Source organism: Fusarium phalaenopsidis (assembly GCF_050370095.1).
Source record: "Fusarium phalaenopsidis strain FUZ10S chromosome Unknown contig_32318, whole genome shotgun sequence".
NCBI classification, from domain to species: Eukaryota; Fungi; Ascomycota; class Sordariomycetes; order Hypocreales; family Nectriaceae; genus Fusarium; species Fusarium phalaenopsidis.
Window position 1 is genome coordinate 604945 of NW_028145398.1, and position 27741 is coordinate 632685.

General features: G+C 51.5%; 9 protein-coding genes across 9 annotated transcripts; 5 read left to right on the top strand and 4 right to left on the bottom strand.

The window, feature by feature from the left end:
- Positions 1-1270: 1270 nt before the first annotated feature.
- On the bottom strand, positions 1271-2239 carry LRP88_12551 (uncharacterized protein; the record flags this gene model as incomplete). Its single annotated transcript, XM_083248944.1, has 1 exon — positions 1271-2239. The coding sequence occupies one exon, from the start codon at positions 2237-2239 to the stop codon at positions 1271-1273; it is 969 nt and encodes a 322-aa protein (XP_083095399.1).
- A 1056-nt stretch (positions 2240-3295) lies between these two features.
- On the bottom strand, positions 3296-4659 carry LRP88_12552 (uncharacterized protein; the record flags this gene model as incomplete). Its single annotated transcript, XM_083248945.1, has 2 exons — positions 3296-3427; positions 3523-4659. 2 exons carry the CDS (start codon positions 4657-4659, stop codon positions 3296-3298), a joined length of 1269 nt encoding a protein of 422 aa, XP_083095400.1.
- A 992-nt stretch (positions 4660-5651) lies between these two features.
- LRP88_12553 (TauD/TfdA dioxygenase family protein) lies at positions 5652-6852 on the top strand (the record flags this gene model as incomplete). Its single annotated transcript, XM_083248946.1, has 3 exons — positions 5652-5868; positions 5926-6642; positions 6701-6852. The coding sequence occupies 3 exons, from the start codon at positions 5652-5654 to the stop codon at positions 6850-6852; spliced, it is 1086 nt and encodes a 361-aa protein (XP_083095401.1).
- A 78-nt stretch (positions 6853-6930) lies between these two features.
- Positions 6931-8290, bottom strand: LRP88_12554 (Six-hairpin glycosidase-like protein; the record flags this gene model as incomplete). The annotated part of the gene is made up of 2 exons (XM_083248947.1): positions 6931-8052; positions 8111-8290. 2 exons carry the CDS (start codon positions 8288-8290, stop codon positions 6931-6933), a joined length of 1302 nt encoding a protein of 433 aa, XP_083095402.1.
- A 982-nt stretch (positions 8291-9272) lies between these two features.
- LRP88_12555 (uncharacterized protein) lies at positions 9273-10892 on the top strand (the record flags this gene model as incomplete). The annotated part of the gene is made up of 1 exon (XM_083248948.1): positions 9273-10892. The coding sequence occupies one exon, from the start codon at positions 9273-9275 to the stop codon at positions 10890-10892; it is 1620 nt and encodes a 539-aa protein (XP_083095403.1).
- A 3966-nt stretch (positions 10893-14858) lies between these two features.
- On the top strand, positions 14859-16553 carry LRP88_12556 (uncharacterized protein; the record flags this gene model as incomplete). The annotated part of the gene is made up of 3 exons (XM_083248949.1): positions 14859-15187; positions 15244-16258; positions 16314-16553. 3 exons carry the CDS (start codon positions 14859-14861, stop codon positions 16551-16553), a joined length of 1584 nt encoding a protein of 527 aa, XP_083095404.1.
- Positions 16554-17510: 957 nt separating this feature from the next.
- Positions 17511-19611, bottom strand: LRP88_12557 (uncharacterized protein; the record flags this gene model as incomplete). The annotated part of the gene is made up of 3 exons (XM_083248950.1): positions 17511-17563; positions 17617-18535; positions 18751-19611. 3 exons carry the CDS (start codon positions 19609-19611, stop codon positions 17511-17513), a joined length of 1833 nt encoding a protein of 610 aa, XP_083095405.1.
- An 872-nt stretch (positions 19612-20483) lies between these two features.
- Positions 20484-21653, top strand: LRP88_12558 (uncharacterized protein; the record flags this gene model as incomplete). Its single annotated transcript, XM_083248951.1, has 2 exons — positions 20484-20754; positions 20818-21653. 2 exons carry the CDS (start codon positions 20484-20486, stop codon positions 21651-21653), a joined length of 1107 nt encoding a protein of 368 aa, XP_083095406.1.
- A 930-nt stretch (positions 21654-22583) lies between these two features.
- On the top strand, positions 22584-23213 carry LRP88_12559 (flavo protein-like protein; the record flags this gene model as incomplete). The annotated part of the gene is made up of 1 exon (XM_083248952.1): positions 22584-23213. One exon carries the CDS (start codon positions 22584-22586, stop codon positions 23211-23213), a length of 630 nt encoding a protein of 209 aa, XP_083095407.1.
- Positions 23214-27741: the final 4528 nt, after the last annotated feature.

Genomic DNA, 27741 nt, shown 5'->3' on the forward strand with positions numbered 1-27741 from the left:
TTTAACTTCGTACTAACATAGGTACTGAGCCAGTCAGTAACCACTTAGTTACGGGGTGGGGCCAGCCCCAAAAACGGCAGCAACAGTCGGTTGGGTTTTATGGGAATTATTTTAGATGCCTCTGGTTAGAGAGCAAACAAAGCGGCGGCTTGATACTTACGCCCATTACCAACTAAAAGACGACATTCCTGTTCCTACTCCTGGCGATGGCGAGCTGCTCATGCGCGTCAAAGCCTCCCGCTTCTGTCATGCCGACTATCAAGTCTACCAGGGCGTCTATAGCGCGAGGCTCTCTTTCACCGGGTCACACGAGCCAGTAGGAGTCATCGCTGCCTTGGGCCCCAATTTTAGCGGAGACTGGGCGGTTGGAGATCGTGTTGGAGTACTTAACTTCCCGAATCCTTGCGGATTCTGTGCGGGTTGTCGGTGGCGTCTGACCAAGTTTGTGTCGCTTGATGCCAGGTTCTGCGAGAACAAGATCGTGGGCGGCCTTTGCGGATACATGATTGCGGTAGACTATGCTCTGGTGATGTTGCCGGACAGCCTGTCGTTTGAGCAGGCTACATCTCTTATGTGTGCTGGTGTGAGTATCTCACCTTATCTATAATTGAGCGCTACTAATTGTAGGCCACGTCATGGAATGCCATAAGACAATGCCAAGTGAAACCGGGCGAGACTTTGGCTGTTTTCGGCATCGGAGGGTTGGGTGTTCTAGAATTCAGTTCGCAAAGGCTCTTGGCTTGCGAGTCGCAGCCGTTGATGGCAGTGATGTTGGAACCAGAATTGCAGCCAACGTACCAAGTCATCTTAAGCCCGACATCCTCTGCAAGCTACACGACTCTGATACTATCGAGAAACTTGATAATTTTTGAGACGACATGGGAGTTGAAGCTGTTATCAGCTGCACCGAGAATATATCAGCAACCGATTGGGCGCTCCACCGTCTCCGGTACGGAGGCGTGGGTGTCGTTCTGGGACTTCCGAATGATGGATTCGAATTCGATCCTTTCAACATCGTATTTCGTGAGCTCATCATTGGTGGCTCGCCACACAGCAGTGTGCAAGAGGTAGAGAAGATGGTGCATGTCATGGCACAGCAGGGGATTTGCAATAAGATCAACAAAGTCCCACTGCAGCAGGGTGCGAGTATACCAGAGAGAACTGCAGCTAGCGAGTTTCAGGTACGCGTGGTAGTGACTTGTAGCATAGGTGCACAAGAGACCGTCGGCCACAAAAGATACAGTTATCAATACATAGCCAACACCGTATATCAACGCAAGTCGTGGTGCACCTCACCCCAACCCTTTGCCCTTTCTCTCACAGTTCCCAGGTCATCCATACTTAAGAGCCCAATCTTTTTATTAACCAAGACTCTCCACGCAATCTCTCGAACGTTTGGAGGGTCGGAAGGCGTATCCCAGTATCGGGCCAGTAAACCGCGGGATTCTGCTTGTTCAATCTGCGTTGATGCCATGTCTTTTTCCCGCGCCGTCTCCCCGTGTAGTGCAGAATCATTTGCAGGTCTGAATAGTTTGGCGTTTCGGAATCTCGTCGATGCCAAATATGAATTCGAGACGTTGTATTTGTACTTGGGCGGATCTGTCGTAAAGTCATCCTCAACAGCCACGAGTTGCTCAAGCTTGGCGTCCCAAAAGATGTCTCTGTGTGTTGCATTCGTGGCAAGGACAGAGCTGAACGGTGCATTTCCGCTCGCCACAACTGTCAGGGGTCGCATGACTCTCTCTTTACCATTCCAGTAGGTAAGGTAGTCGAGATCTCTCAATGGCTGCAATTGCGCATCTACCTCGTCAAATGTCTCTTTCCCTGAAGTCTTGAGGTCAATGAGGAGGATCAACGTCTGTTCTGGGGCGTGGCTAAAGACGCCGCGCCAAGCCCCGTCAGTCAGTTGAGCGTGCTGTGCCTCCTCCAAGATGCGTTGTAGGGGCTTGAGGTATAGGGACTGAAGGGTTTTATCATCACTGAGGCTTGCTTTTGAATGTCCGACAAGAAGATTGGACCCGCGTAAATGAACATCGGCTTCAACACTGATGCATCCAGAGCCAAGTGCTTCAAAAAGAGGAATTCGGCGCTTGTAGTCATTGTGCGAGTGGATTGGCACAGGACGAGCATGACGGAGAAAGGACTGACGGTCAGCATCCCAGATGTCTGGGCTATTGTGGCCGATGTCTTTTCCAAACCACAGGTCGTACAGATCGTTGGGTATGCGGGTCAATCCCATATCGAGGCGGTAGATGTAGACGGATTCGCCGACGAGACTTGGTACCAGATCGATATTAGATATTGACGCAAGTGGGTGCTCAAGGCAAACTTACCCCAAAACCAAGAGGCCAGCAATGTATTTCAAAAAATTCTTTTGAAGATGGCACCCAAATGCCTTTCCCCAAGACCAACGTTCATCGCCGCATTTCCGGTTGTTCCCGCCTGGGAGAATGGAGTCGTTGCTAGAAGTCATGGTGGTTGATCTTGTTATTTTGGCACTTTGAGAAATCACTGCTGCCAAGAGCATAAGTAGAAGCTTCAAGTGGCTGCCTAGTCGTTATCATTGGGTGGATTCGGCTGACGCGGTTCATGTCGCGGACAGAGCTGCGCCTCGATAGCACGTTTAGCGTGTGCAAAGCACTAGTTGTAGTTAGTATGCGCCCAGAAGGGATCGCTTATATCTGTTCTGCCTGGGAAGGATCCTAAAATAGAGCATCACCTTGTTTTTAATAATGCCGCGGACGATACATCCCCATCGACGACGTTTAACGAACGCTAAACAGGACGGCATAAACTTTGCCGTAATGGCCCAGGGGGATCTCGCTTTGATTAGGCAGTCAAGAATTAAACATAGCCCTGTCAATATCACTGCTACTGTCTCCTTGGATGGAAGAATCCACTTTCACGAGCTCAAGCACGTCTAAGTTCTCCTCTCCCATAGCGTCTGTGAACTGATGCACCGAGAGCTCGTCCCTGGATATAATATCATATCAATCATAATAGACTACTATGCCAAAGGCAAAAGTAAAAAGAACCTTTCCACAGGTACCGAGGCGAGTAGGCCATTTATGCCGCTCGACACATTAATATATTACTCTGTCAAGCAAATCTATTACGCAGCTCTTGTAGTCTCCTTTCAAGTACCAGCATGCTTTCTCTCTCCTTTTTGCGTGATTTTAGTTCATCTTGAACCATTGTAATATTCCGCAAACAGCCCTCCTTCTTGAGAATCGTCTCTTTCGGGAGTGTTATCGCGCTCGTTCTAACGCTGAATACTTGCTTCGGAGGATTTTGATTAACGGATGGCTCTCCGGGATCCGAGGTTGGAGCCTGAGGCGGAGATATGTTGACTGTCGTCACCCTGGCAGATGAAGGCGTTAACCTTCTGGCCGATGGCGTCGTCTTGGTGGGAACTGCTCGCCTTTTGCTAGTGACCAACGTCTGAGGGACTTCCGGAGTTTGAGCTGGATCCATCTGCTCTCGGGATTCTTCTGTTGGTACCCCCTCTTGTGGAGCATCCACCGGCGCAGAGGTCAACGCAGCACCGGGAGCAGGAGGCGTCGGTGTCGACACGCTTCGTGCTGCTTGCTGTTCTCGCGTTATCTCTACATCCGGACTTCTCGCCTCTACAAACCCTGTCCCAGAGCCGCTGTTATCGGCGGGAGGACCAACGCTGCTGTTTCCAGCAAGAGGAGATCCCCACTTGTCCTGAATCATGACCTCCAGTTGCTTTTGCATAACCGCAACACCGTTCTCGGCCGCCCGGGCACTCTTTGTCGCCGCTCGTGCTGACTCTTCAGCCGCCGCGGCACTTTTCCTGCTGGAGAGAGCCGAACTCTCGCCAGCAACAGCACTTCTCGTGCCCGCGTCAGCAGTCTTTTGCGTGGCACGCATGGTCCCTACGCCAACCCCGGCCATGATTGTGCCGAAGATCCATGTGGCTACTGTAGTTGCCGTTTCAGTAGCTGAGCTTGACGTCGTCACGGCGTGGTCGGAGGTCGAAGCGACAGAGACGGCAGGCACACCGGAAAATGAGGCCAACGCGGACTTGTCTGAGGTCATGGCGGAGGAAGTTCGGTAGTGTCGGCCTGTGAACTTATGATGACGTGCAATGTGGCGGTGCTTCGGTTTGCGCTTAGATAGAGCAGCCGTTGATTCTTCGGAATACCTCTCGTCAAGCTCAGCTTCCATACCACTTCGCTCGACGCCCATTGTCTGCTGTCCCATTTCATCCGGATTGAACACGATCAAGTCATCGGGTTCATCAATGATTGTCGAGCGTGGGTCCCTGGTCTTCCTCATATCCGGTTCAGAACAGCTATGCCACGGTTCAGCAGCGCTGGTTCGCCCTGCATCACAATCCTGCGACGTGGCGCTGACCGGGTTGCGGTCATTCCAGTGAAACTGGAACTCCTCTTTGGCTGTCTCGATATGCGTTCCATTTGACTCCGGGTTGAACCTGAAGTGTTGGTTGTAGCTTCGATTCAGATACCACTTTCCCCAGTGACCATTCATGCCTGGAACCCTCGGCCTTCGCCGCATCCAGCCACCGCGTACGGGTGTCCAGTCACTCCATCCGGGTTTACGGGCGATGGTATCAGATTCAGGGGAGTCGGCCCAGATTTCGACGGGATCGACAACAACTGAGTGAGTGGCCATACTAGCAAGTCGTAATCGATTGGCTCAGGTCTGCGTGTTTGTTTTTCGTGCGAGGTTTGCAGTAAGGCAATGGGGGTTTCAGCGGTGAGATGATGCGGGGAGGTAGAACGCACTGCGGCCTGAAAGTCACAGCCTGATTCTCTGAACAGCCACAATCAGGCTCGGCTGGACTTCACAGTATGGGGGTAGTTTTGTGAGGCTTGCCTCACGTGACGACCACACTGCATAATAAGGCTTCCCGGCTTCACAGCGCTTACATGTTCAAGCTTATAAACCGCTGGCAAAAGGAAGACATCCATTGCTTCGATGTCAAGAAGGCGGCAGTTGGCATCTCCTACAATGGCCGGAGGTTGTGAAATGAATTCTCTTAAACCGAGATGAGAGAATGAGAACGATCGTAACATTCGCAACTACGACGATGACAGCTCAGTTTATGGAGCCCTCATGAGCAATGTCAATGTCAACAGCGAGATTTGTGTGCAGGTTGGGGCAGGCTGAGAATCTTTTGATAACAATAAGAGACTAGCCTTGTCTTTACTAGGCAGTTTAACCTTAATCTAACATGGGAAAGTTACCTAAACAACAAATATGTATCCTGTGAATAGTAATAGAAAAAACACCTTTGCCCTGATGAATAAAGGAACAGCGTCTGTCGCTCAAGTGTTCAGATTAGCACGTCATTAATATGTGGAGATCTTAGCCAAGTTTGGCTAGGACCCGATGCTAACATGACATTGCACATGCTAACATGACTCTGGCCAAGATTGATGCATGATAGGCAAATGATTGCGTCTTTCCAACAGCCCTTCATGTGAGCGGGGTTTCAAGTATAGGCGGGTGTTTTGCAGAATGCCGCGATTCAACTCAACCATGGTGTGATTTGGAGATTCTCGGTCCATCGGCCCCCTCGGCCTATAAAGAGACAGCTGATATCCTTCATATTGCCCTCAATCCTGAACATATCCTTCCAAGTTCCAGCAATTCATTCAAACATGTCGACAACTACAACCCAATCCGAGACGGTTCTGAGAACCAGGCTCGAGACGAGCCAACATCCCAAGCCGCTGTCTCTCTCTGGAGCGCTTGATCGCTTCGAGTCTGAGGAGCTGACGCCCGTAATTGGCCGTGAATATCCCAGTGTCAATCTGGTCGACGATATTCTCAATGCCTCTAACTCTGATGAGCTTGTTCGTGACCTTGCCATCACCAGTGAGTTTGACCAACTTCGTTGCATCTCATTGGGATCTTCTGACATCCGATGACTAGTTTCCCAGAGGGGTGTCGTCTTCTTCCGTGCTCAGGACAACTTGACCGATGACCTACAAAAGGTACTGGCTCAGCGCCTTGGTGAGCTCGTCAACAAACCAAAGGAGTCGACCCTGCACATCCACCCACTTCTCAATGGGACTGATGAGTTTGGCGTCGCCGACAACGAAATCAGCACCATCTCATCTCAAGGTTTCAAGGCCCTGGCTGTCGGCCAGAAGGATCGAGATGATCGCAAAGGCGGCGCTGCTTCATGGCATAGTGACATCCAGTTCGAGGAGTTCCCGGCTGACTACACGAGCCTGCGCTTGACCCAGCTCCCATCAACAGGTGGCGACACCCTGTGGGCATCAGGCTACGAGATCTACGACCGCTTCAGTGACCCCTGGCAGAAGTTCTTGGAGGGTCTGACAGCAACCTTCAAGGGCGAGGGATTCATCAGGGCTGCTGACGCTCGCCCGGACAAGTTCAAGATCTACGAAGAGCCACGCGGCAACCCCGCCAACGTCGGTCGCGGGCTGACGGCAGTTCATCCAGTTGTGCGAACCAATCCAGTTACTGGTTGGAAATCCGTCTTCGCGATTGGCAATTTCCCTCAGCGAATCAACGAGCTGAGTGTACGTGAGAGCAAGGAGCTGCTGGAGCTTCTATACAAGAGGATTGAGGAGAACCACGACCTACAGGTCAGGTTCAAGTGGAGAAACAAGAATGACATCGGTTCGTACTCACCAGTTCTGCAATACTGCGAAAAGCTAAAGACTAATTACCTTTCAAGCAATCTGGGATAACCGCAGTGTGTTCCACAGCGCGACCAACGACTACGATACTCTGGGCGACCGTGTTGGCCACCGTGCTGTTGGAATCGGCGAGAAGCCATACTTGGACCCCCAAAGCCAGTCAAGGACAGTTGCACTCAGCAAGAATTAGGAAGTTCCTATAGTCACTTAACGTTTCTTTGGTTCTATAGCTGAGGAAGTATATAAATACAGATAGGACATTGGTCCCCTATGATGTCCCAATGGCCCGTTTAACCATATCACTGTCCAGCTCTCGCATCGTCATCTTTCCAGAAACCTTGCCACTAGCATCATTTAAAAGCTGGTTTCTAAGCAGAAGGGTAGGCGTGCAACTCCACGCATGACAGAAACTATTCATCCTCACATCTCCGTATGGGCTTGTCCGTGCATCTGAAGGATCATAACACTCCCAGAAGGTATCGGCACCAGCCTTGACCATGCCACCCCAGTACGATCTTATAATTTCGAGACACTTCTCGTAGCAGCCTGCTGTGATGAGTGCATCGCAGACATGGTGCCAGAGGTACGGAGTCATGGGCTTGATGGCAGCGGGATGTGCCAGGGTGTTGAGCAGAGCGCTGCAAGCAGTCTCAGGCGAGAATGCTTCAGCGAGAACAAGCCAAGATGCTGATGCGTAACTGATCTGCGCTTTTGGACCTGATACCACCACGCCATCGGACAGGAAGATTTGGGCAGCCTCAGTCATCCCCTTGATCGTTTCCTGGTGTGGGAAATCCAGCTGCAAGAGCTGTGCAAGTTTGGCGACTTGCTTGAGGCAGAAGAGTAGCACTCCATGAGACCCTGCGCTGGTGTCAACCTCTCTGTTCCAGTCCAGGAACTTTATGTCCGAGGTGCGTTCGGGTTCGAAGATAAAGGTTTGAGGGTTTACGTGTTGCAGCGGCCGCCGAAGACATCCAAGCGCTGTCGCCCACAATAGCCGGCCAGTTTCTAGATCCCCAGATGCCGCAACGTAGTCATAAACAACGCTGCCAAACAGGGCATCATATTCGGTAAGATAGTCAGCTGAAGCAGCGAGGGTTGGCCTCTCGAACAGGCATGCAGGCAAAGACCCATCAACCCGCGCAACAGCCGCAAATTGCAAGATGCACCGTTTGACGAGATCAAAATCCTTGAGTGTACTGTAGTTGGCTAGCGCTTGAAGTCGAAGATCGCCAATCCACATTCTCCGGTCCCTTCTTGGGCCGTCCTCAAAGACAGACTGCATACAGTCTCTGAGTGTAAGAATGCTGACACGGTCGATATCTTGAAGAAGCTGGTCGTCGAACTCGAAATTATCGAGTTCATGGTCTTGACTGATCGCACTAACACACTCGCAGGCCAAGTCAGAGGGATATTTTGAAGTTGGATGAAGTATCGATAACTTGGACGCGTAAGAAGCGAAAAGCGTGACGCCGTCGAATCTTGACATCATCAGGGCAGACGTCGATGTTGATGATCTCGTCAGGCAACCAGCCCTTGCTAAGCCATGTTTCCACTCCATCCATCATCATGGTGACATCCAGGGGAGATTCGCCAAATGTGAGGCGCAGTCTGCATGGCGCGTCCATGTTGGCGCCGACGCAGGAAATTCGAAAAGAAAGATACCCGACCATGTGTATGCCAAAGTCGAGCACAAAGTCGGAGTCCCTGCCCCATGCTAACGAGGGAAGATCAGAAATGCCGTGGGTTCCAGGTTGGATCCGCAACCCAAAGTAATTGTCCTGACATGGCGTAAAAGAAACAAAGCATTGTGGATGTCGAGTCCAGCGATGCAAGGTCGGGTGAAGAGAATCCGCAAGCAGCTCAAACGGCGAGGACGTCGCAGAAGAAGCTTGAGGAATCTTTTGATGCATTGTACCAAGTATGATATGTGTGTGATATGAAAGAGCAAGAGAAGATGGTGGGTAGAACGCGTCGGTCTAGGCACAGAGTCCAGTTATCCTACCTCCACTACCTTGGAAGAGCACGCGGCCATGACAAAGCATTGGGCCATTGCCCCCGGGTGAATATGTCCCCAAGGAATTCCAGTAACCGCCGAAGGCCGACATTTCGACATTGATTAACCCGAAATTTGACGCATCTCACGAGTGCTGTCACCAATAAACGGACATGATCCCCACCTCGGAAGCAAAACACGGTCATAGGGATGTGTTCTCGGAAGCAAATTCGGAGAAACCCCCCTGACGAAGAAAACCTGTCAAAGGCGCCAATAATATTCTAGCGCCAAGAACCACAAGTCGCCGTGTCCAAGTCACGAGGGCCTTCCCCGCATGACGAGTCAGGAGCGTTCTCTTGCTTGCCAACAATCCCCGCGGTTCAGTTGCACCCCAGGATTCCAGGAAATTAAGGTCATCGGTGGAGATGGAGCCGAGCGTTGTTCGACCGAGGCGTCGGGTGTGAGGATGGTTCGAGTATTTAGACTCAACCTTTCCTTTCTGAGAATAGCATCAGGTTTTGGAGTCTCATCTTCTCACCAAGAAACCAACCTTCTACACTAGTACCAGCTTCAATCCCCGACATCTTCGTCCTTCATCCTGTACATGATAGATCATGGCGAAAGCCGAGACTGAACACCACGAACCCTCTAGGGGTCACGATGTCGAAACGGTCGAGCATACCGATGACCAGCTGCTGGGACGAGCTATCCAGCAGCAGGAACACAACCGGACATGGGGACAGAGTCTACGTAAAGACCCCTGGCTCCTGTTCTGGATCGGCGTGATGCTTTGGACCTTGATTGTGCGAGGCTTCGAGGCTGGCGCATCAGGAGACGTCCTCAGTATTCCCACCTTTAGAAAGAGATTCGGCGTTGCCATGGACGGTAGCTACTTCATTGCAACAAATTGGCAGTCGGCTATTAGCGGCGGTCCTAATGCGGCTGCCATCGTCGGCGCCTGGGGTGCCTCCTTTCTGTCCGACAGGTATGGCACCAAGCCCATCATCTTGCTGGCTGCCATGATCAACCTTGCTTCGGTGGGTGTCGAGTTCGGAGCCACATCCCTTGCCATGTTCTTCGGAGGCAAGATGATGAACTTCTTGGCCATCGGTGCCCTTCTCAACCTTTGCACCGCCTACGTCGCCGAGGTTTCCCCTCTAGCTATCCGAGCCAGCGCTATCGGCTTCTGTAACCTATCTCAGTGCATTGGGCCGTTCCTTTTAGCTATCATGTCCTACTTTACCTCCAAGTGGGACAATGACTGGGCCTGGAAATCGCTTGTGGCTGCGCAATGGGGCTTTACCGGAGTGGCTCTTATTGGCCAGATCTTCATGCCCGAGTCGCCCGTCTATCTGGTCCGCATGGGCAAGATGGAAGCCGCCCAAAAATCCCTCGAGCGTCTCTACTCGGATCCGCAAGATGCCAAGGGCCATCTCCACCGCATCCAGCTCACTCTTGAAGAAGCGGAGCTGTCCAACACGGGATCATACTTTGACTGTTTCAAGGGCACAAACCTGCGTCGAACGTTGATTGCAGTCATGGTGTTTCTTTCTGAACCCATGTCGGGCCTGGGATTTGTTGGCAGCTACGGCGCTCTGATGTACCAGTTTCTGGGCATCTCTGACAGCAAGGCCTTCGAGCTGAAGATTGGGGCACAAGTTCTCTCCATGAGCGGCGCCATGATCGCGTTTCTCATGTCCGATTGGTGGGGCCGTCGACCCATGTACATAATGGGCTGTTCTTCGCTCTGTGTGCTCATGCTCTGCATGGCGATATCGGGCTCGTTTGACACAACGGCTGCCATCACGGCCTCGGTGGGATTCTACACCATGTTCAACTTCTTCTACAACCTGGGCGTTGGATCTACTGTGTACGCGCTCGCCGGCGAACTCCCCACATCTGTTCTTAGGGCCAAGACACTAGCCATCTCCATCTCGACTTCTTCGGCGTTCAACACCATGTGGTCCTTCGTGGCTCCATACCTGTTCAACTCGGATTACGCCAACCTCAAGGCCAAGATCGGGTATGTGTTTGGCGCATTCATGCTCATCTTCGCTGTTCTCGCCTTTCTGTATGTTCCCGAGACACGGAGAAGGACCTACGAGGAGCTGGATGAACTCTTCATGAAGAAAGTGCCCACGCGCCAGTTCCGTACGTACGTTACTGTGGCTGAGCAGCGAGCGGCGGAGGCGTATGCTACTCAGGAGAAGACGATCGGAGATCAAAAAGTCTGAAGACATATGGTGATTAAGGGGGAGAATATTGCGCACTGTCATTAATCGTTCTACATTGAGGTAGAGGAGCTTAAAAGTTGAATAGCAGTCTTGATGTTACCCAGTCGCATTCTTAATCGTGATGTAACCCGCCCCCCCCAAAGGTGTTTCGAATCCAGGCTGTTAGAGGCGGCCTGTGACCGCCAGCGGCCAAATAAGTAACAGCACAGCCACATCACAGCGAGCTGTAGGCTTAGTCATCAGCTTCTTACGTGGCGGTGCATGTACGAGTAGAAGCTTGGAACTACCCTGTAGCTCCGAGGCTTTAAAAGACGACCACGGCTTAGTGTTAAGTAAATATCAAGTACATGAAAACTTGTTTTATTCGTGTCAACTCTATTAAATATCAAGCGATATCGACTGGTGTTTTCTTTTATTAGAGTGGCCTTCTTCTGCCAGAGTGGTTTGATCTGATTTCACTCTACCAAATTTGCTTGGGACTGTTCTCAGACCGGTCACAGCGCCATGACCAAGACTCTTGACTCGACGAGAAGGGCAGTGGATTGCTAACCACAGTGACAGCATGACACTTCTTGATTGATTGATAAAGTCTTGGTGATGATTACCCCACACTCCCTTTCTCTCGAGCGCTTGAAACTGCCGTCCTCATCCCCAGACTTCGGGGGTTACATTTGCCATTTGCGGGGGAGCCCGACCTTGTGAATCAGGCCAGGGGTCATTTAGCCTCCAAGCCCATCCTGGTTAGCTCCGTAAAAGATTTCTCGTCCTCGGGGAATCTGCTTCCGAGACAGCACCTATTTTCCAACGAATTCCCCGCGAGGTGACATTTTAAAAGCCGATCCTACCCCACTTCCCCAGAGGAAAATCCGAGCATCCCAGCTGGCTGGTTCCCTCTCGGCTTGTCCGTGTGTGCCATGCAGAAACGGACGGACGGTATTGCTGATCGGCAAACATGGTTGACACTGAGCCGTCACCTTCGGAGCATGGTGCCGCAAAGGCTATACGTAACCTAAAGGCATGTGACCTCTGCCGGAGCCGCAAAGTCAAGGTACTGTGCCAAGGCCAAGATCATGCCCTCCAAGGCGTGAAGTTGCTGACAGGATCCTAATGCAAGTGCCGTTATGCACAAGATGACACTACCTGCCAAGGATGTAGGCTAGCAGGTACCGAGTGCACGCAAAACAAACCCAGGCGTAAAAGGGGGCCTGCTAAACGGTATGTTACCCTTAGCCACGTGCGCTGCCTGTTCTCTTGAGGCCAAGACATTGACTTGGATTCTCAAGTCCCCTGGCTCAGCGCTCCCCCAACGATACGACAGTGCCAGGTGCGCAAGCCTTTTCTAGCCCTGCCACACCCGGGTCAGCTGGCGAATCGTACCTTGATCCTCCACACCCTAATTCATCCCCGACCGAGGAGGAACCAGACGACCAGAGTAGCCAAGCATCCCCAGACTCAAGGCTGGGCGACTCGGACTTCAAGGGGCTGTGCTCCCGTTCGTTGATCCTAACAATTCTTACCGACTGGTCTCGCTTCGTCTATCCACTCGCTCCCCTTTTACACAGAAAGAAATTCCTGAAAAGAGTGCTCCAGCATGAAGATGAGAGGAACCCGACGTTCTGCGCCCTGGTCTTGGCCACGTGCGCCATGACTGTATCGACTCTCCGACGACGGAGCTTCTACAACTACCGGAGCGTCACCGTGGATAAATGCATCGATATCATTGAACGAGAACACATGCTATTGCCTGTATCTTACACGCCCGAATGGTGTCTCACGCGTTACAACGTTGCCTCAGCTCTGAGCGCGCTGTATGGTTTGGATGACATGCGTGTGTATCAAGCTATCAAGGACGCCATGGCCGGCGTTCAATGGCTTCTTTTTCACGAAAAAGGAACAGAATCAGTGCATGACCAGGAGTTGGTAAAGCGACTTTATTGGCTGCTTGGCATGTGGCAGCTGTAATCCCCCCCTGACGCTTGGCTTGACCTGTTGCTGGAGCACTAACATTGCTTAGGGGTACTGAAATACAAGGCCAGCCACACCTCACATTCCTTCCCGGTCCTCCATTTACCCCAGCTCTGCAGACCATTCGTCCCCTGCCTCTATCTGATGCGGAGCTGGGAGTACCTGACACGGAAACGAACGTATCGGCATTATGGCCAGCGGCGCCAGCGTCGTGGCTTAAAGACGATGACCAGTATATCACAGGACTCAACAGCCTTGCCGATGTCCTGATGGTCTGGGAACGCGCCAAGATAGACATGGCTCACAAACAGCCAGAAGAGACTCTTAGAGATGGCATGGCCCGCCTTCAAGCGGTGCTTGACAATCTCGTCCCAGAACTGCGGTGGAGAGGTGGCTTGGCCAGATTCCCGAAACCCTCTCGGGGCCACGAATCGCAGACAGTCAACATTTTGATCACATGCTTCTATATAAGATCAAACTTGCTGCAGCATCTCGGCCAAGCACCCGGCATTACCCACCAGAGCATCGTAAGGTCAGTGGAGAGTTGCGCCCCCAGTTCACTCGATTCTGTTGACTTACCAACCAATCTCGTCTGTAGCGACGTTCTTGAAGTTCTCGATCATATGCCAGAAGATATACACGAGTGCAATGGATACACCTTGGTCAAGAAGGTTCGAGATATAGGTGCGGCATATCTACAAGAGCTCCGAGTGACATCCGGGGGGCCCATACAGGCCGTAAATGAGCCGGAGCAATGCATTGTCAATGCTCTTCTCACGAGACTGGAGAGAATGGATTTTAGACTGGATCAAGAGAATGCATGTCCCGAGGATGATGTCATCTCTCCAGCCGACCGGCCTACTGATGAAAGGATGGGGAGCGTATAGTGTACCAAATCCAGTAACTCATGACACAAGAGGTGAATCATTTTCCCTCTCGAATATCTGATCGTATTTGATGTGAAGGCTTCAACCTCGTGCTTCTCGATCATTTGCGAAGTGGAGAAATCCCCTCTGATTCCCCAAGAAAAAGCTCGCCACGTTTCTTCCAGTCGACCCCGTGGGGTACAGCAAATTTGACACCGGGCCTCCCCAGACTTGCGGTAGGACCTAAGCATCGATCAGAGCTAGATTCGTCCCCAGATACCCCGAAAAACGTGTTCGGGAAGGATCATGCCATCCACGTGGTTGGAGTCGTCGGCTGGGCCCGCCTGGAGAAACTCCGAGATTTGCATCCGAGAGACGAGCCATCGCCGGCGCCAGTGGCGGCGGGGGATTCGCCATGAACGGAACAGCCTCGGCCAGTGCGCTAGGGAGTGCCTTCGCCAAGGGGGTGCCGGGCGGTTAAGCCTTCCTGTTGCGTCTCATCATTCGCCATCACCAATGACATATACTACCTAGACGAACTGTTCCCCATTTGGAGAGTTGGCTCAATACCGTTGAGGAGGACTGTCTAGGATCCCCAGGACGTAAACAGTGCGAGGCTAGAAATACACCGAGCTCTAAAGGAAGACGCAAGAACATAGAGCATGTAAAACACGAAACCAACCCAACTGGACAACCGTTGGTATACGTTGTGAAGCATTATCATGGTCCCAAATGTTCATATTATGCGTACCTATATGAGGTACGGGGATAGTGAGTGCACGGAGAATAGACTTGGTGGTAGAGCATGCCACACCTGGTATGAGTGTCGGTTACGCGGGGGACCCGTCGACTAACGCTCACTAGTTAACAATCCATGCTGCAAGGGGTCGCGAGTCAGTTGACCCGGAACCCTGGCGCCAATGCATCGAGACCGAGAGAAGGACATTCCCGGTGTATCCAAGGACGAACCGACGACTGATTCCCCAGTTTATCGGTCCCATGGGGAAAGTTAGTGCGCGCACTAGTGCGGCGACGATTTTCTTTTAAATTCGGACGACAACCCTGCACATTTCCGCCATCATCATCCACCTCAACTCTTCAACTTCACCTTCACATTTCATCTTTCTTGTCAATTATGAGCGAACCAAAAACCACCGTTGTGGTTGGTGACATCGAGGATGACCAAGCCCTCAAAAAGCCAGAGCACGTCGAGCATATCGGCCATGCTACTGCGGCGGAGGACCACGAGGAGGGCCCTATCAAGGCTATCCGGAACCAGCCCTGGGCTTTCCTCTGGTGTGTCTACGCCATCTACACACTCATATTAACCAGCTTTGACAACCAGGCTGGCGGCATCGTGATCGGTATTCCCCAGTTTCGCAAGGACTTTGGAAGCGAGTTCGCAGGCAACTACGTCCTTCCCGCTCGCTGGCAGTCCGCGTATAGCGGCGGCCCTGTTGCTTCGTGAGTATCAGTCGATTCCTGTTTGAGTTAACGAATCAATCGGCTAAGTGCTGCAGCGCTGTGATCGGTTCCCTCGGTGCTGGCTTGATCGCCGACAAAATCGGCCGCAAGTGGACTCTTTTCGGGTGCTACATCCTCGTCTTCATCGCCATCACTGTCGAGACTATTAGCACCACCAACGCTGTCTTCTTCGCGGGAAAGTTCATCGCAGGCTTCCCCATTGGCGCCTTCATCACCGTATCCATGACCTACATCGGCGAGGTTGCTCCCCTGGCCCTCCGAGGAACCCTCACAGCCGCTTCCGCCATCGCCTTTACCATCGGGCCCTTCATCGTCTCGCTCATCGCCAACGAGACAGGCAGCAGGACGACGCGCTGGGCTTACCGGGCCATTTTCGTCTCGCAGTACGGTATTAGCGGCCTCGGCTTCCTGATCCTGCCCTTCATGCCCGAGTCGCCTTGGTGGTTGGTCGACCATAATAAGATGGACAGGGCCGTCAAGTCTCTAAACCGCCTCGGCTATGATGCCGTCGCCACTGAAAAGAGGCTGGCCGTCATCCAGCTGACGCTCCAGGAGATCCGCAAAGAAACCGAAGGAGCCAGCTACCTGGAGTGCTTCCGCAAGTCCAACTTACGCCGTACCATAATCTCGGTCGCTCCCATGAGCATCCAGGCTCTATGCGGCGTCTTTTTTGTTGCTGCCTACGCCACCTACTATCAGCAGCTCGCTGGTTATACCGCAGATGAGAGTTTTAAGCTTGGTATCGCGCAGCAGGTACTATCAATGCTGGGCAATATCACGTCTTGGTTCCTCATCGATAGGGTTGGTCGGCGAGACCTGACAATCTGGGGACTCGTGCTCCTCACTGTCATCTTGATGGTTACGGGCGGCCTCGCTGTAGCGGCAACCCCTGGCGCCATCAAGGGAACAGTTGCCCTGCTGCTCGTCTACTGCTACTTCTACAACTGCACCATCGGAGCCACCGCGTACACCCTCCTGACAGAGATCGCCACGTCTAGACTCCGCGCCAAGACGGCCTCCCTCTCCCTCGCCCTCCAGAACGGGCTCTTTGTAAGTTCATTCGGAACCCCGCCCTCGTTTTCAACTTGCTGACTAGACAATCAAGACAATGTGGGCTTTCGTTATCCCCTTCCTATTCAACCCCGACCAGGCCAACCTCGGAGCTAAGGTGTCCTTTATCTTTGGAGCTCTAGCAGTCCTATGCATCATCTACCTCTGGTTCTACCAGCCTGAGTCTGCTGGCCGCTCTTATGAGGAGCTGGATGAGATGTTTATTAAGAAGGTGCCAGCCCGTGAATTTAAGACTTTCAAGACCGAGGCTGAGCAAAAGTCTGGCCTTGCTTGATGGGGATGGATCTATTTTGAGTTGTATAGTGTAGTTGTTGGTTGAGGGAAGCGAGCGTTTAAACTAGTAATGGGGAGGTAGGGAGAGATATGAAATAAATCAACCATAGGAGAGTTGCTATGCATTGTGCTGCCTTTATGTTTGTGGGATATATTAATACCTCTCGTCGCGTTCCATTCTTCGCTTTCAGCATTTATGTATACTAACTGGACGACGTATGTCGTGAATGTCTTAAACACCGCTGTGCGGTAACAGTGAAGTTTTTTGGTTCAAAATCTGCGTCGATCGGTGGTAGGAGGTAGAGAAATAAAAGACCGAGTAGGAGACTCGTAGCATACCCAGGTAGCATAACTACATATCCATTGTGCCAACCCCCAACTCGTTTCCTTGAACAGGCAATTGCAGAATGAACATGGCTGCAACAGTGAATGAAAGCGAGACAATATGGATATTACGAAAACACACATGTTTCGCATTAGCCCTAGACTGGACGCTAAATGCTATACAGTAGAGCGCAGCTCAACCCCAACCTTGCCATTTGCCCAGAGACCAGGTAGAAAATAGACCGCCAACTATTCATCCTGGATTTGGTCAACGGGGGTAGGAATCATCTATTGCTCTTCGCCTTGATCATTTCTTACTATTTCAAGGCGAATCCCTGTGGCTTCCTCACGATGAGATTTGGCAGCACCTCCCTGAACCTCCTTAGGGCAGAACTCCTGGGTCAAATTTCCCAAAGTATCTAGTAGCCCTGCTTTGACAAATTTGCAATCCCATTCACTCGCATCTAGTCTCTCAACCGTTTTCTTGAGGCAATCGATAGCTTGTCTAGCATTCCGTGGATCCGGTGGAGACTGCAGCGTAGCGCGGAACCTTTTCCGTGCCTTGCGTCCTTTCAACTTCAGCTTATGCCTCAGCTTTTTCATCTCGCCGCCACTCTTGCGTTTATTCTCGTGGTCAATGCAGCAGAGCAAGGCAAGCATCTTGGCGGCTTCGGCCATTCCCTGGGCCTTAGCAGACCATGATAACGGTGTTTCGTCGTTACCACAGGCACTCGACGTACGTTCCCAGAGCCTGTTGGCAAGCTCGCTGGCAAGTCCATTGTCGTGAAAGATATAGTATGCTGTGGAAGCATAGTTGCACAAAAGATTGATGGTGTAGTCATGGCTATGACCAAATGTTTTCTCAGTCTCTTCAAGACCCTTTCGATAGGAAGACAGAAAGCTGGCCTTTTGAAGACACTTAGGGTCCCAATGCCGAGCATATGACGTCCAAGATTCTAGGACTGCTGGGTGGCGGGGGCCAAGCCTGCTTGACAATGCTCGGGCGGTGCAGAGGAAGCTAATCCGCATTGTGTCCTGGAGATCACAAGGCGAGATCCCCAGCAGACCTTCCACAAGAGCGGTCATCCCGACATGGTTGGTTTTACCAAAGGCAGTGGAAATGTCTTGTAGAGAGTGAATGAAGCTCTCCACATACAAGGTATCATTGTGTCTTTGCTGAAGAGAAAGGCCTTGCAGGATACGGCAGATGTCCCATATTGATGACAGCTGGTTTGGGCTAGAGCATCTTACGGGGTTTTGTGCCTGGTCAAAGACCTTGTCGTGAAGTAGATTGCCGATGATCACCTTCAATGTCTCTGCTCGTTCGGGCCGGTTTAAAGCGACAGGTCTTTCATTCGTCGGGTTGGGAATGGCCTCGTGCTTCCGAACCAGAGTAGAAACGGCCTGGCAACGGGTCCGAAGAACCCGCCACTCCCATTCCTCGAGCATCATGTTGTAATCTCCAGACTGATTTGGGTTTCTTAGGGACTCGATGTCAGCTTGAGAGTCGTAGAATCCTTTCACGAATTTGTCGATGCAGAGAAGTAGTATGGTCTGACCCTTGTACAGATAAGGGGGAAGGGCGCGCGGAACTGAGCCCAAGAGTCGGATCACATACTCAGGTGGGGAAGGGTGTTTTGCCATAACCTTCTTGGGCCTCTGTTGAGATTGAGAACTCCCTGGAGCCTGATGACTGAGAATTTGGGAGTCGGTCCCCGTGGCAGTTGTTTTGTTTTTCACGCAATCTGGCCAGTGTCTCCTTTTCCTGGTATTAAAGGAATCTTCTCTATCTACTAAGTTAGATTGAAGGCTGTCGTAAGCGTAAGGGCGCGGGAAACATACGTGGCTGTGAAATAATGAACCAACTCAAGTACCATGCTGGTTTGCGACAAGGTACACTTCTGGGTGATAAACAAGTCTCGAAAAATCGGCCGAATAGCCTCCCAGGCCTCATCAGAATATGAAGACACGCCTGGGTTCCAGTGAGCAGATCGCAGAATCTGTGATTCTCCAATCTGTTGAGGGTTCTGTGCAGTGCAAGCCAAACTTGGAATGTGTGGCGTGGGTTGAGGCAACAACCCTTCAAACTCGACACCATTGCCGGCCGTGAAGAGAGGATAAGTGATGCCTGATGAGTGAGCTTGCACCAAATTCCGATAGTCTAAATCCGCAATACCGGGCTGCTCGAGGGATTGCAGTAACTGAGGTGATTGTTGGTTGATGGTCATCTGAAATAGTTCTTCCGACATCTGTTGAGGGAGGATCCCCGTCCATGGATTCTGGGGCATGTATGCTGTCTCCATTGGTGCCGAAGGCCATTCAGGTCCAGAAGCGAAGGTCTCGTCCCCGAAGCCGGCCCGGGAGGGTGGTTCAACCTGCTGGAGCCAGTTCTGACTATCCATGGATCGACCATGGGAACCAAAAGCTGAGAGGTCGCCACTGAGAAGCATGCTCGAGAATTGAGATGGAACCGAAGGGAAATGATACTGATCGAAGGGGTCGATCGGTTGTTCAGTGAAGGTGTGGTCATTGGCAGGGAAGCTAAAGGAGCCACCTGGGAGGTGTTCCCCGCCGACTTCTCCAAGGACAGCGTAGGGATGGGATGGTTGGGATTGTGATAGTGGTATGAAGTCAAACTGTTGCAAGTGAAGCACATCCATGAGAGGCATCTCATCGTAGGCAACCCGAGATTCATCGGAGTCAGTGGCCGTGCGGAGATCGTTGGTAGACGACATTTTCGAGCGGTGGAACAGAGAGATTCGACGTGTGTTTCTCAGTACCACAAAATGCTGCCTCTGGGTAAGAGTGGTGATCAAGGGATGAGGGTAGTGGAAGAGAGTTCAAAGCGACCAGGCCATGATTTATCGTTCCCAGTACCCTTAAACCCCTCATTGCCATAGCTGAAGGAAGTTGGTAGAGGGGATAGCACGGAGTGGCGTGTTTCGCATACGCAATAATCGGCTTTCCTTTTCCCCAACTCTGCGGGAGAAGCAAACCTCATTATTAGGAAATATGGCACCAAAGCTGCAAGAGGAGCACAGCTGAGCATCCTTTACACCGACAATGCACTCACGCGGGACACGACTGACGCAGAAGACTAAACTGGCAGTGGAGCCTACGTGCTCATGGTGTTGGGCTATGGAACTTGACAGGTTAAGAGTACTAAACTGTCAGTGGGGTCGTCTCACCTTCTGCATAAGCGTCTTGCACTGTAATTCGCCGATGGACGCTCCCTCTTCTTGGCGCTGCAATGGTAAGCGGCCAACGAGTCGAGGTTCAACAACGTCAACTAGTTTGACTTGGTAGCAGATGATGTATTTGTTCCATGTATTCGGGTACTTCCAGTGACCCAAAGGGGCCGAAATTGGCCTCCAGTCCATGACAGGGAGCAGATGGCGGCGTATTATGTACATTGGCCCTATGATGGAAGATAGCTAGGTGATGGGCATCGATGTCGAGCCTCAATAACATCAGACAGCTCGAGCACAGCCTGCCAGCGATAGAATTCTTGCATAAATAGCCCCAAAAGACCCCGATGATATCTCTCAGCACTTCTTTCTCTACAATCATCTCAACACTTTTCCTCTCTTGTATTAAACACATCACCATGCCATCTGATTCTTCTCATGCTCTGGTCCGTCAGGGCTTTTTCGGTTGGCTTGCTCCAAGTTCTCCCAAGAAGTCCTCCATTACCCCCAAGCCACAAGTTCGCGGTCCGGCTCCAGATGACGTATACCATGAAGAGAACAAAGCCGTCTGGAAGGAAGTTAAGGATAGAAATGGCAATGAGAGTACCCTGATCTTTGCGATAGTCAGCTTGGATCAAAAGAAGCCCATGCGTAAGCTGATGGACGAAAAGAAAAAGGGAGGAAAGCTCCGTACGTGTGCCCTTGCAGAGATGCATCTGGCTTGGTCAATATGCTAACCCCAGATACTATCAGAGTCCACGGTTGTTGTCACCACACAGAGCCACCTCCAGGATGTGATGGACGCAATTGTCGGCACACGATTCAAGACACTCTACCTCCTTGTCAGCTCAACCGTCGACTACTTAACATACAATATTGCGGGGGTTTTCAAGAGCGTCTATGTCGCTCCTTGCGGCTTAAGATCACAACATGATGCGCTATACATTGGGGGTTCCTCGACCTTTGCCGGTGTGAGGACCTATGAGTGGGATCGGCGGACTGATTCCAAGCTGCTCAAGAAGCGGATCACATACGCTGAGGGTTGTGTCATCGACATCCAGGACAACCTTGAAGACGCTAAGAGGGTGCTGAATGAGCCTATCGTACAGGCCAACCTTTCGGAGGCGGAGAAGGCTGAAATCAAGCGCCAATTTGATGGCTTTCAAGAGGACGTGATAGACGGGTCACGAGGTGCAGCGGTGAGTTCAGATATTGAGGGTAATTCAGCTCCTGGTGCTTATGAGACAGAGACTTGGTTTCAGAGGTGGAAAGGCCTTCTAGCAACCATCGTCGGCGCCGGTGCTGGCGCATTCAGGGTATTTGGGTCATTCTGGGTCAGTGCAGGAGGTGTGTGCGTCAAGGGGCCATTCGGCATGTCCATGGCAGCCGGTTACTTCACGGCTGCTGGCGTGGGAGGTGCTTGTGCCGCAGGAGGTGTGGTAGGACTTGCCGCTTACGGTGCTGTCTATTTTGTCCCTTGGGATAGGTTTTGGACTTCCTTGAAGAACCGTTTGTGGGAAGTATGGGAGTATATCCGCAACACATTTCTTTGGATTTGGAACAAACTGAAGGGTTTGGCTGGTTTTTAAGTCTCGTTCAAGGCATCAAACTGTTCGTTCCACTATTTTCTCTTTCACTCTCTGAGATAGATTGTGAAGATAGGTTACGTTTCCCTTCCTTTCCTTTGTCTGCTATGTTCGTTTAAGGTGGGTGCCAGAATGTCACCTCGAGGCCCACAACACCCTCTATGCTAGATGACAAGCAAGAAGATAGGTCTATAGATTGAAACTCGATTATCTTCTGACCGCCATTAGATTTAATGTGACCACTAACCCCCGGCAGGTGCCCTATTCACTGGTGGATAACCTACCCTGAGCCCTATCGAATGATGTGAAGTCATCTTCCTTTGTTTCTTGTTGAGCGGAGCGGAGTTCGCGTGGCGGAGTTTGAGGTGGCGCGGCGGAGTTTGCTCCTTCTGAGGCATCGGGGTCAACGCCAGGGAACCCCTAGAAACCCGAGCCGCGCGTGTCGGAGCGGCCAAGAGATTGGGCTTACTCTTAAGCTTGGCGTCTCTTTCTAATTACTGTGTAAGTGGTCGGCCCCAAGGGTTCAGAGATGCAGAGGTTGCAAGTTGAGGTTCGAATTAAAGGCAAATTGTAGAGGAAGAATTAGCTAATATCAAGGACCTAGACCCGGCAAACTCTAAATTTTGGAAAGCTACTCCTTCGCATTGCGTGTGAAAACTATGGGCGATTTATACGACGCCGGATAGTTGGCCCCAAACTCGCGCGCGGTTGACAAAGACGGAAGGCTGCCATTGGGCCGCAAAGCCACATGAGTCAAGGGGCTGCTCACTAGAGACCAGAGATGATTAAATGAAGCGCGCGGGTAGGTTGGGAGTGATATGAATCAATGGGTATAAAAGGTCGTCTTCGGAGTAGGTAGGTTTAGTCCATAACACTCATTACTTCTTCCCCCATCAACCTAGCCGATCACCAAGCATCCAACGACTATTCACAATGGCCTCTGTCAAAAAAGTTGCCCTCATTACAACCAGCACTCGAAAGCCCAGAGTTGGCCCAAGTGTAGCCAGTGTGGTCCATGAAATCATCAAGAACGACACCGATGCCTCCAGCGGTGTCGAGATCACGCCGGTTGATGTCGCCGACTTCAACTTGCCCATCTATGATGAAGAGGTGATCCCCGCCATGGTTCCAGCCAAGGCATCCTTCTCCAAGCCGTACACGATCGCCTGGAGCACCGAGATTGGAAAATACGACGCCTACATCCTCGTGATCCCCGAATACAACTTTGGCATAGCTGGAGCCACCAAGAATGCCATCGACTACCTCTACAACGAGTGGATCGGCAAGCCGGCTGCGATCGTCAGTTACGGCATCCAGGGAGGAACATTTGCGAGCGAGCAGCTCAACAAAGCGTTGACGGGAATGAAGCTGCGCGTCGCGGAGACGCGACCTTCCCTAAAGTTCCACGGTGGCAATGGGCCTGATCTCTATCTTGCCATGGGTTCGGGTGGTCTAGGCGAGGACACAAAGAAGGATATTGAGGCTGAGGCACCAATTATCTTCAAGGCGTTCCAGGAGCTTAAGGAGCTGCTCAACGCTGAGAAGGCCCAGGGGTCAGCCTAATCAAATGGGGAGCTGAACGCGAAATATGTACAAAGGGTCTGGGTTGTTGTTAGAGGATCGCGCGCCAAATACGTCGTCATCAAGTTAGATCGTAGGAAGAAGCAGGAGCAGAATGGCAAGTTCTTTAGCACTAAATAAATGGGAGATATAATCCACCCAGAAAATTAGGCCAGTCGCTCGTAGATATTTCCTGGCTTGTTCCAGTGTGATCCCCACCCTGTGGCATCCTTGATGATTCTCTCACTGAGCCCCATGATGTTGGTGGGTTCAACTCCAATGATGGTGCGAGGGCAGAGACACTACCGTGAGCCCCCAAGTCTGCCAAAGCCCAGTTTTCTAGCTCCTCGGCATTGTGCAAGACATCGTGTTTTCGCATGACCCGACCAAGTGGCTCTACTAGAGTAGAAGCTTGCTGAGACTGCGCCTTTGCATCCTGCAGGATCCTCCATGCTACTGCAGCTTCTGGGGACTTGCTGATTTGTCTTGGCCCGTTTGTATCGAGGCAAATGTCAAGCAGTAAAACCAGGAATGCCAGAAAGATGTGGTGCAAGACAATTGACATTCTTAGCCGTGTAGAGGCAAAGTCATGCTCTTCCTCCTCCAATCGCATTTCCATGCGAATTATGAGCCTAGCGGATTCCACACATGCTGCACGGGACGTTGCATATGCCAGGCCTGCTTGGCCGCGAGCCAGATAGGGGAGATGTACTCTGCATCTCTGGCCATGAACGAATAGGTTCAGTATGTATCCCTGAATAGTAATTTTGCTGGCGTTCATGTTCATGATAGATAGGTCGGGGTTGAAGCATAGGAATCCTGGGGCATCATCCCAGAAGCGAGAGATTTGGGTCTCCAGTTCCTGCACAAGCTGGACACTAATAGTGTCTGGACTCAGGGCTGCGAACTGAGCGCGCTCAAGAGATGCGCGGAAAATTTCAGCAAAACGGATACGCTCGAGGAAGTACGACATGGATGTCGGTTGGTCCATCGCCCTTCCAACTATCTCTTCTCCGTCGACACAATCTTCGTCGTCGACGTTCTGAGGTTTGTGTACTGCCATCTGAGACGGATGTATCGTGTAGGCGCCCCCAAGCGTACCGGAAAGCCCAGCCAGTATCCTGCTCAGCGGTTAGATGGATACAAGGTATCTAGACATCTCTTACCAATCAGTAGTGCATAAGTACCACCAAATCCTACGTCCGACTTCTGCCTCAAGCCTCGTCAAGCCTGCTCTATTGCCCAACACCTGCCGCGGAGAGTCGATGCAGTGAAGCCCCAGCTCGCGGGCCATTGTGATTGCTCTGGAGAAGAGGGCCCTGTACTTGACTGAAACTCCTTCAAGGTTGATTACTGAGTAACAGAGAATAACCAACGCTTGTGTGGATTCCAGGGATACATGCGGGTTCTGTTGAATATGATCTAGAACATCAATGCCTGCCTTCTGCCATAGTGATGCCTGTGAACGCGCCTCGGACACGCCACAAAAGAGGTTCCTTGAAAGGTCTTGGGCAGTCCACAAGCAGGTGGCATTTGCAAAGATGGCAAGAAACAGTGCAATTGGGCCCATGGGAGCTGGGTTGCCCTGGTTGATCGTATCATAGACTTGATCAACCAGACGTCTGACAGAAGGGCCGTGGATGACGTGGTGAATAAATGAAATGTCACTTATGTACTTGTCGACAAGTCTCTTGGTCTCTTGACGCTCCGGTAGCCAGACGCACCTGATGGGCTCAGGATGAACAGCGGGTGATGAAAATGCCTCGGTTTGAAAAACAAAAGACCATGGCCGGCTGATAAGTCGAACAGGACATGTTCGAACAACGATGGGGTTGGAATGTGCAAAATCCTTTTGAGGACATTAGCGCTTGATCATGCCAAGAGACTGTGCTGGCTCACTCCTGCTTTCGGACCCATGCATAGACGTTCCAGTAGTAGGGCATCTGATAACCAGTTTTGGACATTGGAGGGCAATTGCCGCTGTCCTGGGTCTTCGCTGGAAGTGGGCTCAGAGGACGCAAGTTCTGCCTGTCTAGTTCTGGCAGCAAGTAGAGCTTCTAATGATTCCAATCGCCTTAGTAATTGATCATTGGAAACCTGCGGCTCTGCTGGAGGTGTCCCCGGAGCTTCTCGACCCCTGGCTGGCGGTGCTTGGCATGCCACTCCCCTGGCGGTGCAATTGGTGCAGGGGAATTGGCGGTTGCAACGAAGCTTGCGCTCTCTGCAGAGCTGGCAAGAGATAACCCGTGTCCGACGCCGCGGATTTGTCCCCGAGTGGTGATGCATGGTTCCGGAAGTCAGGCGTGTGGTAAGTAGGTTGAGGGATGTGAAGCCGGAGGGAGGACACGGAGTTGAACTTGATCGCAGATTGCCGGGCCCGGACTTAACGGACTCCGCGGAGTGGAGTGGGGCGACGGACGGTGAACCTCGGCAGCTATTGGCCCTTGTATCTCGGCACTTTGTGGCGTCCCGGGCCTTGTGTTAGTGACACCGTCACGGCTGTAGGTCAAGCACGGTCACATACTACCCAAGTGGTTTCCTGATACAATACGATTTAGCTCTCCAAACCTTCATTATTTTATTCTATTGGGCACCCCTTGGTTGGCCTAGTTAGCACAACCCCTTCACCAACTGGCGACACCCTTACCTCGGTCAAAACCACCCCTCAGTTGATGGTCCGGCTTCACCACCTTTCCTTGAAGAACAGTATACCGGATCAAGTTTTCGCAGTCCTCTGGACGAATCCTTGCTAACCAAATACACTGCGCCGCACCAAGGTCACCCGCCGGCTTATGTGCTTCCGTCTTGCCACTGTCTTGAGATTGTCCCAAATGCGAGCCATGGCCCCTGTTGAAGGCGTTGTGCCGGCGATAGACCATGACGTTGGCCGAGTACTTATGCCCACCCACATGGCTGATAAAGTAGATCCCAACACCCCCAGGTCGCTCATCGTCCATATCACGATAGAGGCCAAGGGGTCGCAAGTGGCGCTCGAATTCTTTGCGTAGCAGAGATGCACTCTGCCCGCAACGTGCGTCCCTCGACCTCTGACTACATACCAGTATGATGGCCTCATGCGGACATGGCTTGGTGCTGATATCTGGGATGGTAGGATCGCCATTGGGTACGATGGCAGGGAGAGTCGAGGCTGCGAGGGGGGACAGGGTTGTAGGCGAAGCTTCGATGAGGTCAATCAGCTGGTGTACGTTCTTTGGAACGATGTTGTTGATCACAATAAACCCAGGAAGGAGGAGAGCCGAGGTGGGCTTCGAGTAGTCAGGAGCGCCGTCGGGGGTGGGCATATTGGAAGCGGAAAGCATCAGTCTCTATCAACAGGGTGGGTTAGCATTATTCCTAGTCACCAGTATCCAATTCGGTGTTTCTAAAGACTCAAGCCGCCTTGAGGAAGGACAAAGAGAGAAATGAGAACATCTTTGTCTTTGATAAAGTCAAGACTCACCCCATTTCTTGGCTCGCGGGCTTTATGCACAGCCTCCATGATGCTGCCCTTTTCGTTGGCAACATTCCTCGCCCAGTCGGATTTAGACGTCGCCACTAACAAGTGCGTACTCCACCCCTTGATATTTCCGTAAAGGGCGTGGCTTCTTTCAACTTTGAATCTCTTTGGATACTGCACAGTGCAGCTGTCACAGTCGTGAAGACAGTCCTCCCCATCAATGGCGGGATCTGTTTTGGCAAACAACTCTGCAGGACTGACTCCAGAGCTATTGCCGAGCAGAGTAGACATGAGTGTATAAAAGTCCGGCATGATGGTCTGCGTGATGGAAAGAGAAGACAAGTGAATAGATATATGAACCGTGTGTGCGTCATATGATGGCAGAAATAAGTCGAGAAGATGTGAAGGTCCAGATTATAAGTGCTTGAGGAAGCCATCCCCGATTCTCAATATATTCAAGGATCTATAAGAAATTAATACGACACAATTACGCGTTCAACCGCCTAACTAATAGATGACCCCTAGCCGACAATACGTGACAGAGACTCGATCCGTGTTGCATTACGCAAGACAAAGGATGGTGAACTCATCTTCTGCACGAAACGAAATTGCCGGACCGACTTTTACTTGAGTCTACGTGGGCTTATCCATGGAGAGTTTTCAACAGACCCATGGAGTTAGTGCTGGAGATAGGCTGGGCCGCGGACTTCGGTGCCCCCTGTCTCTTTGGTCGAATTGGATCGGAACCGGTTTCAACCGGACGTATGGGAGCCTTCAAGCTCGTTGTTTTCGTTGATTTGGATACTCCATTTGACGCAGTTCCCCTTCAAACACACTAGAAAGAATGCACGAAGTGATTTATTTCAAGTGAGTGTGAGTATGGTGATGGCTTACGATCTATCTTGATGATTTTTGGCTAATGTTAGTGCCTATCTCATTCCTGCCAATGTATCGACTTCGTTCTTTCCTAATGATTTGCACTGACATCTCTTGCGAGATTGGGGCCGAGACTAATCTTGCTTTACGACCCTTTTCTACTTAATGGCAGTAGAAGTGCTGAGCGCAACACTTAAC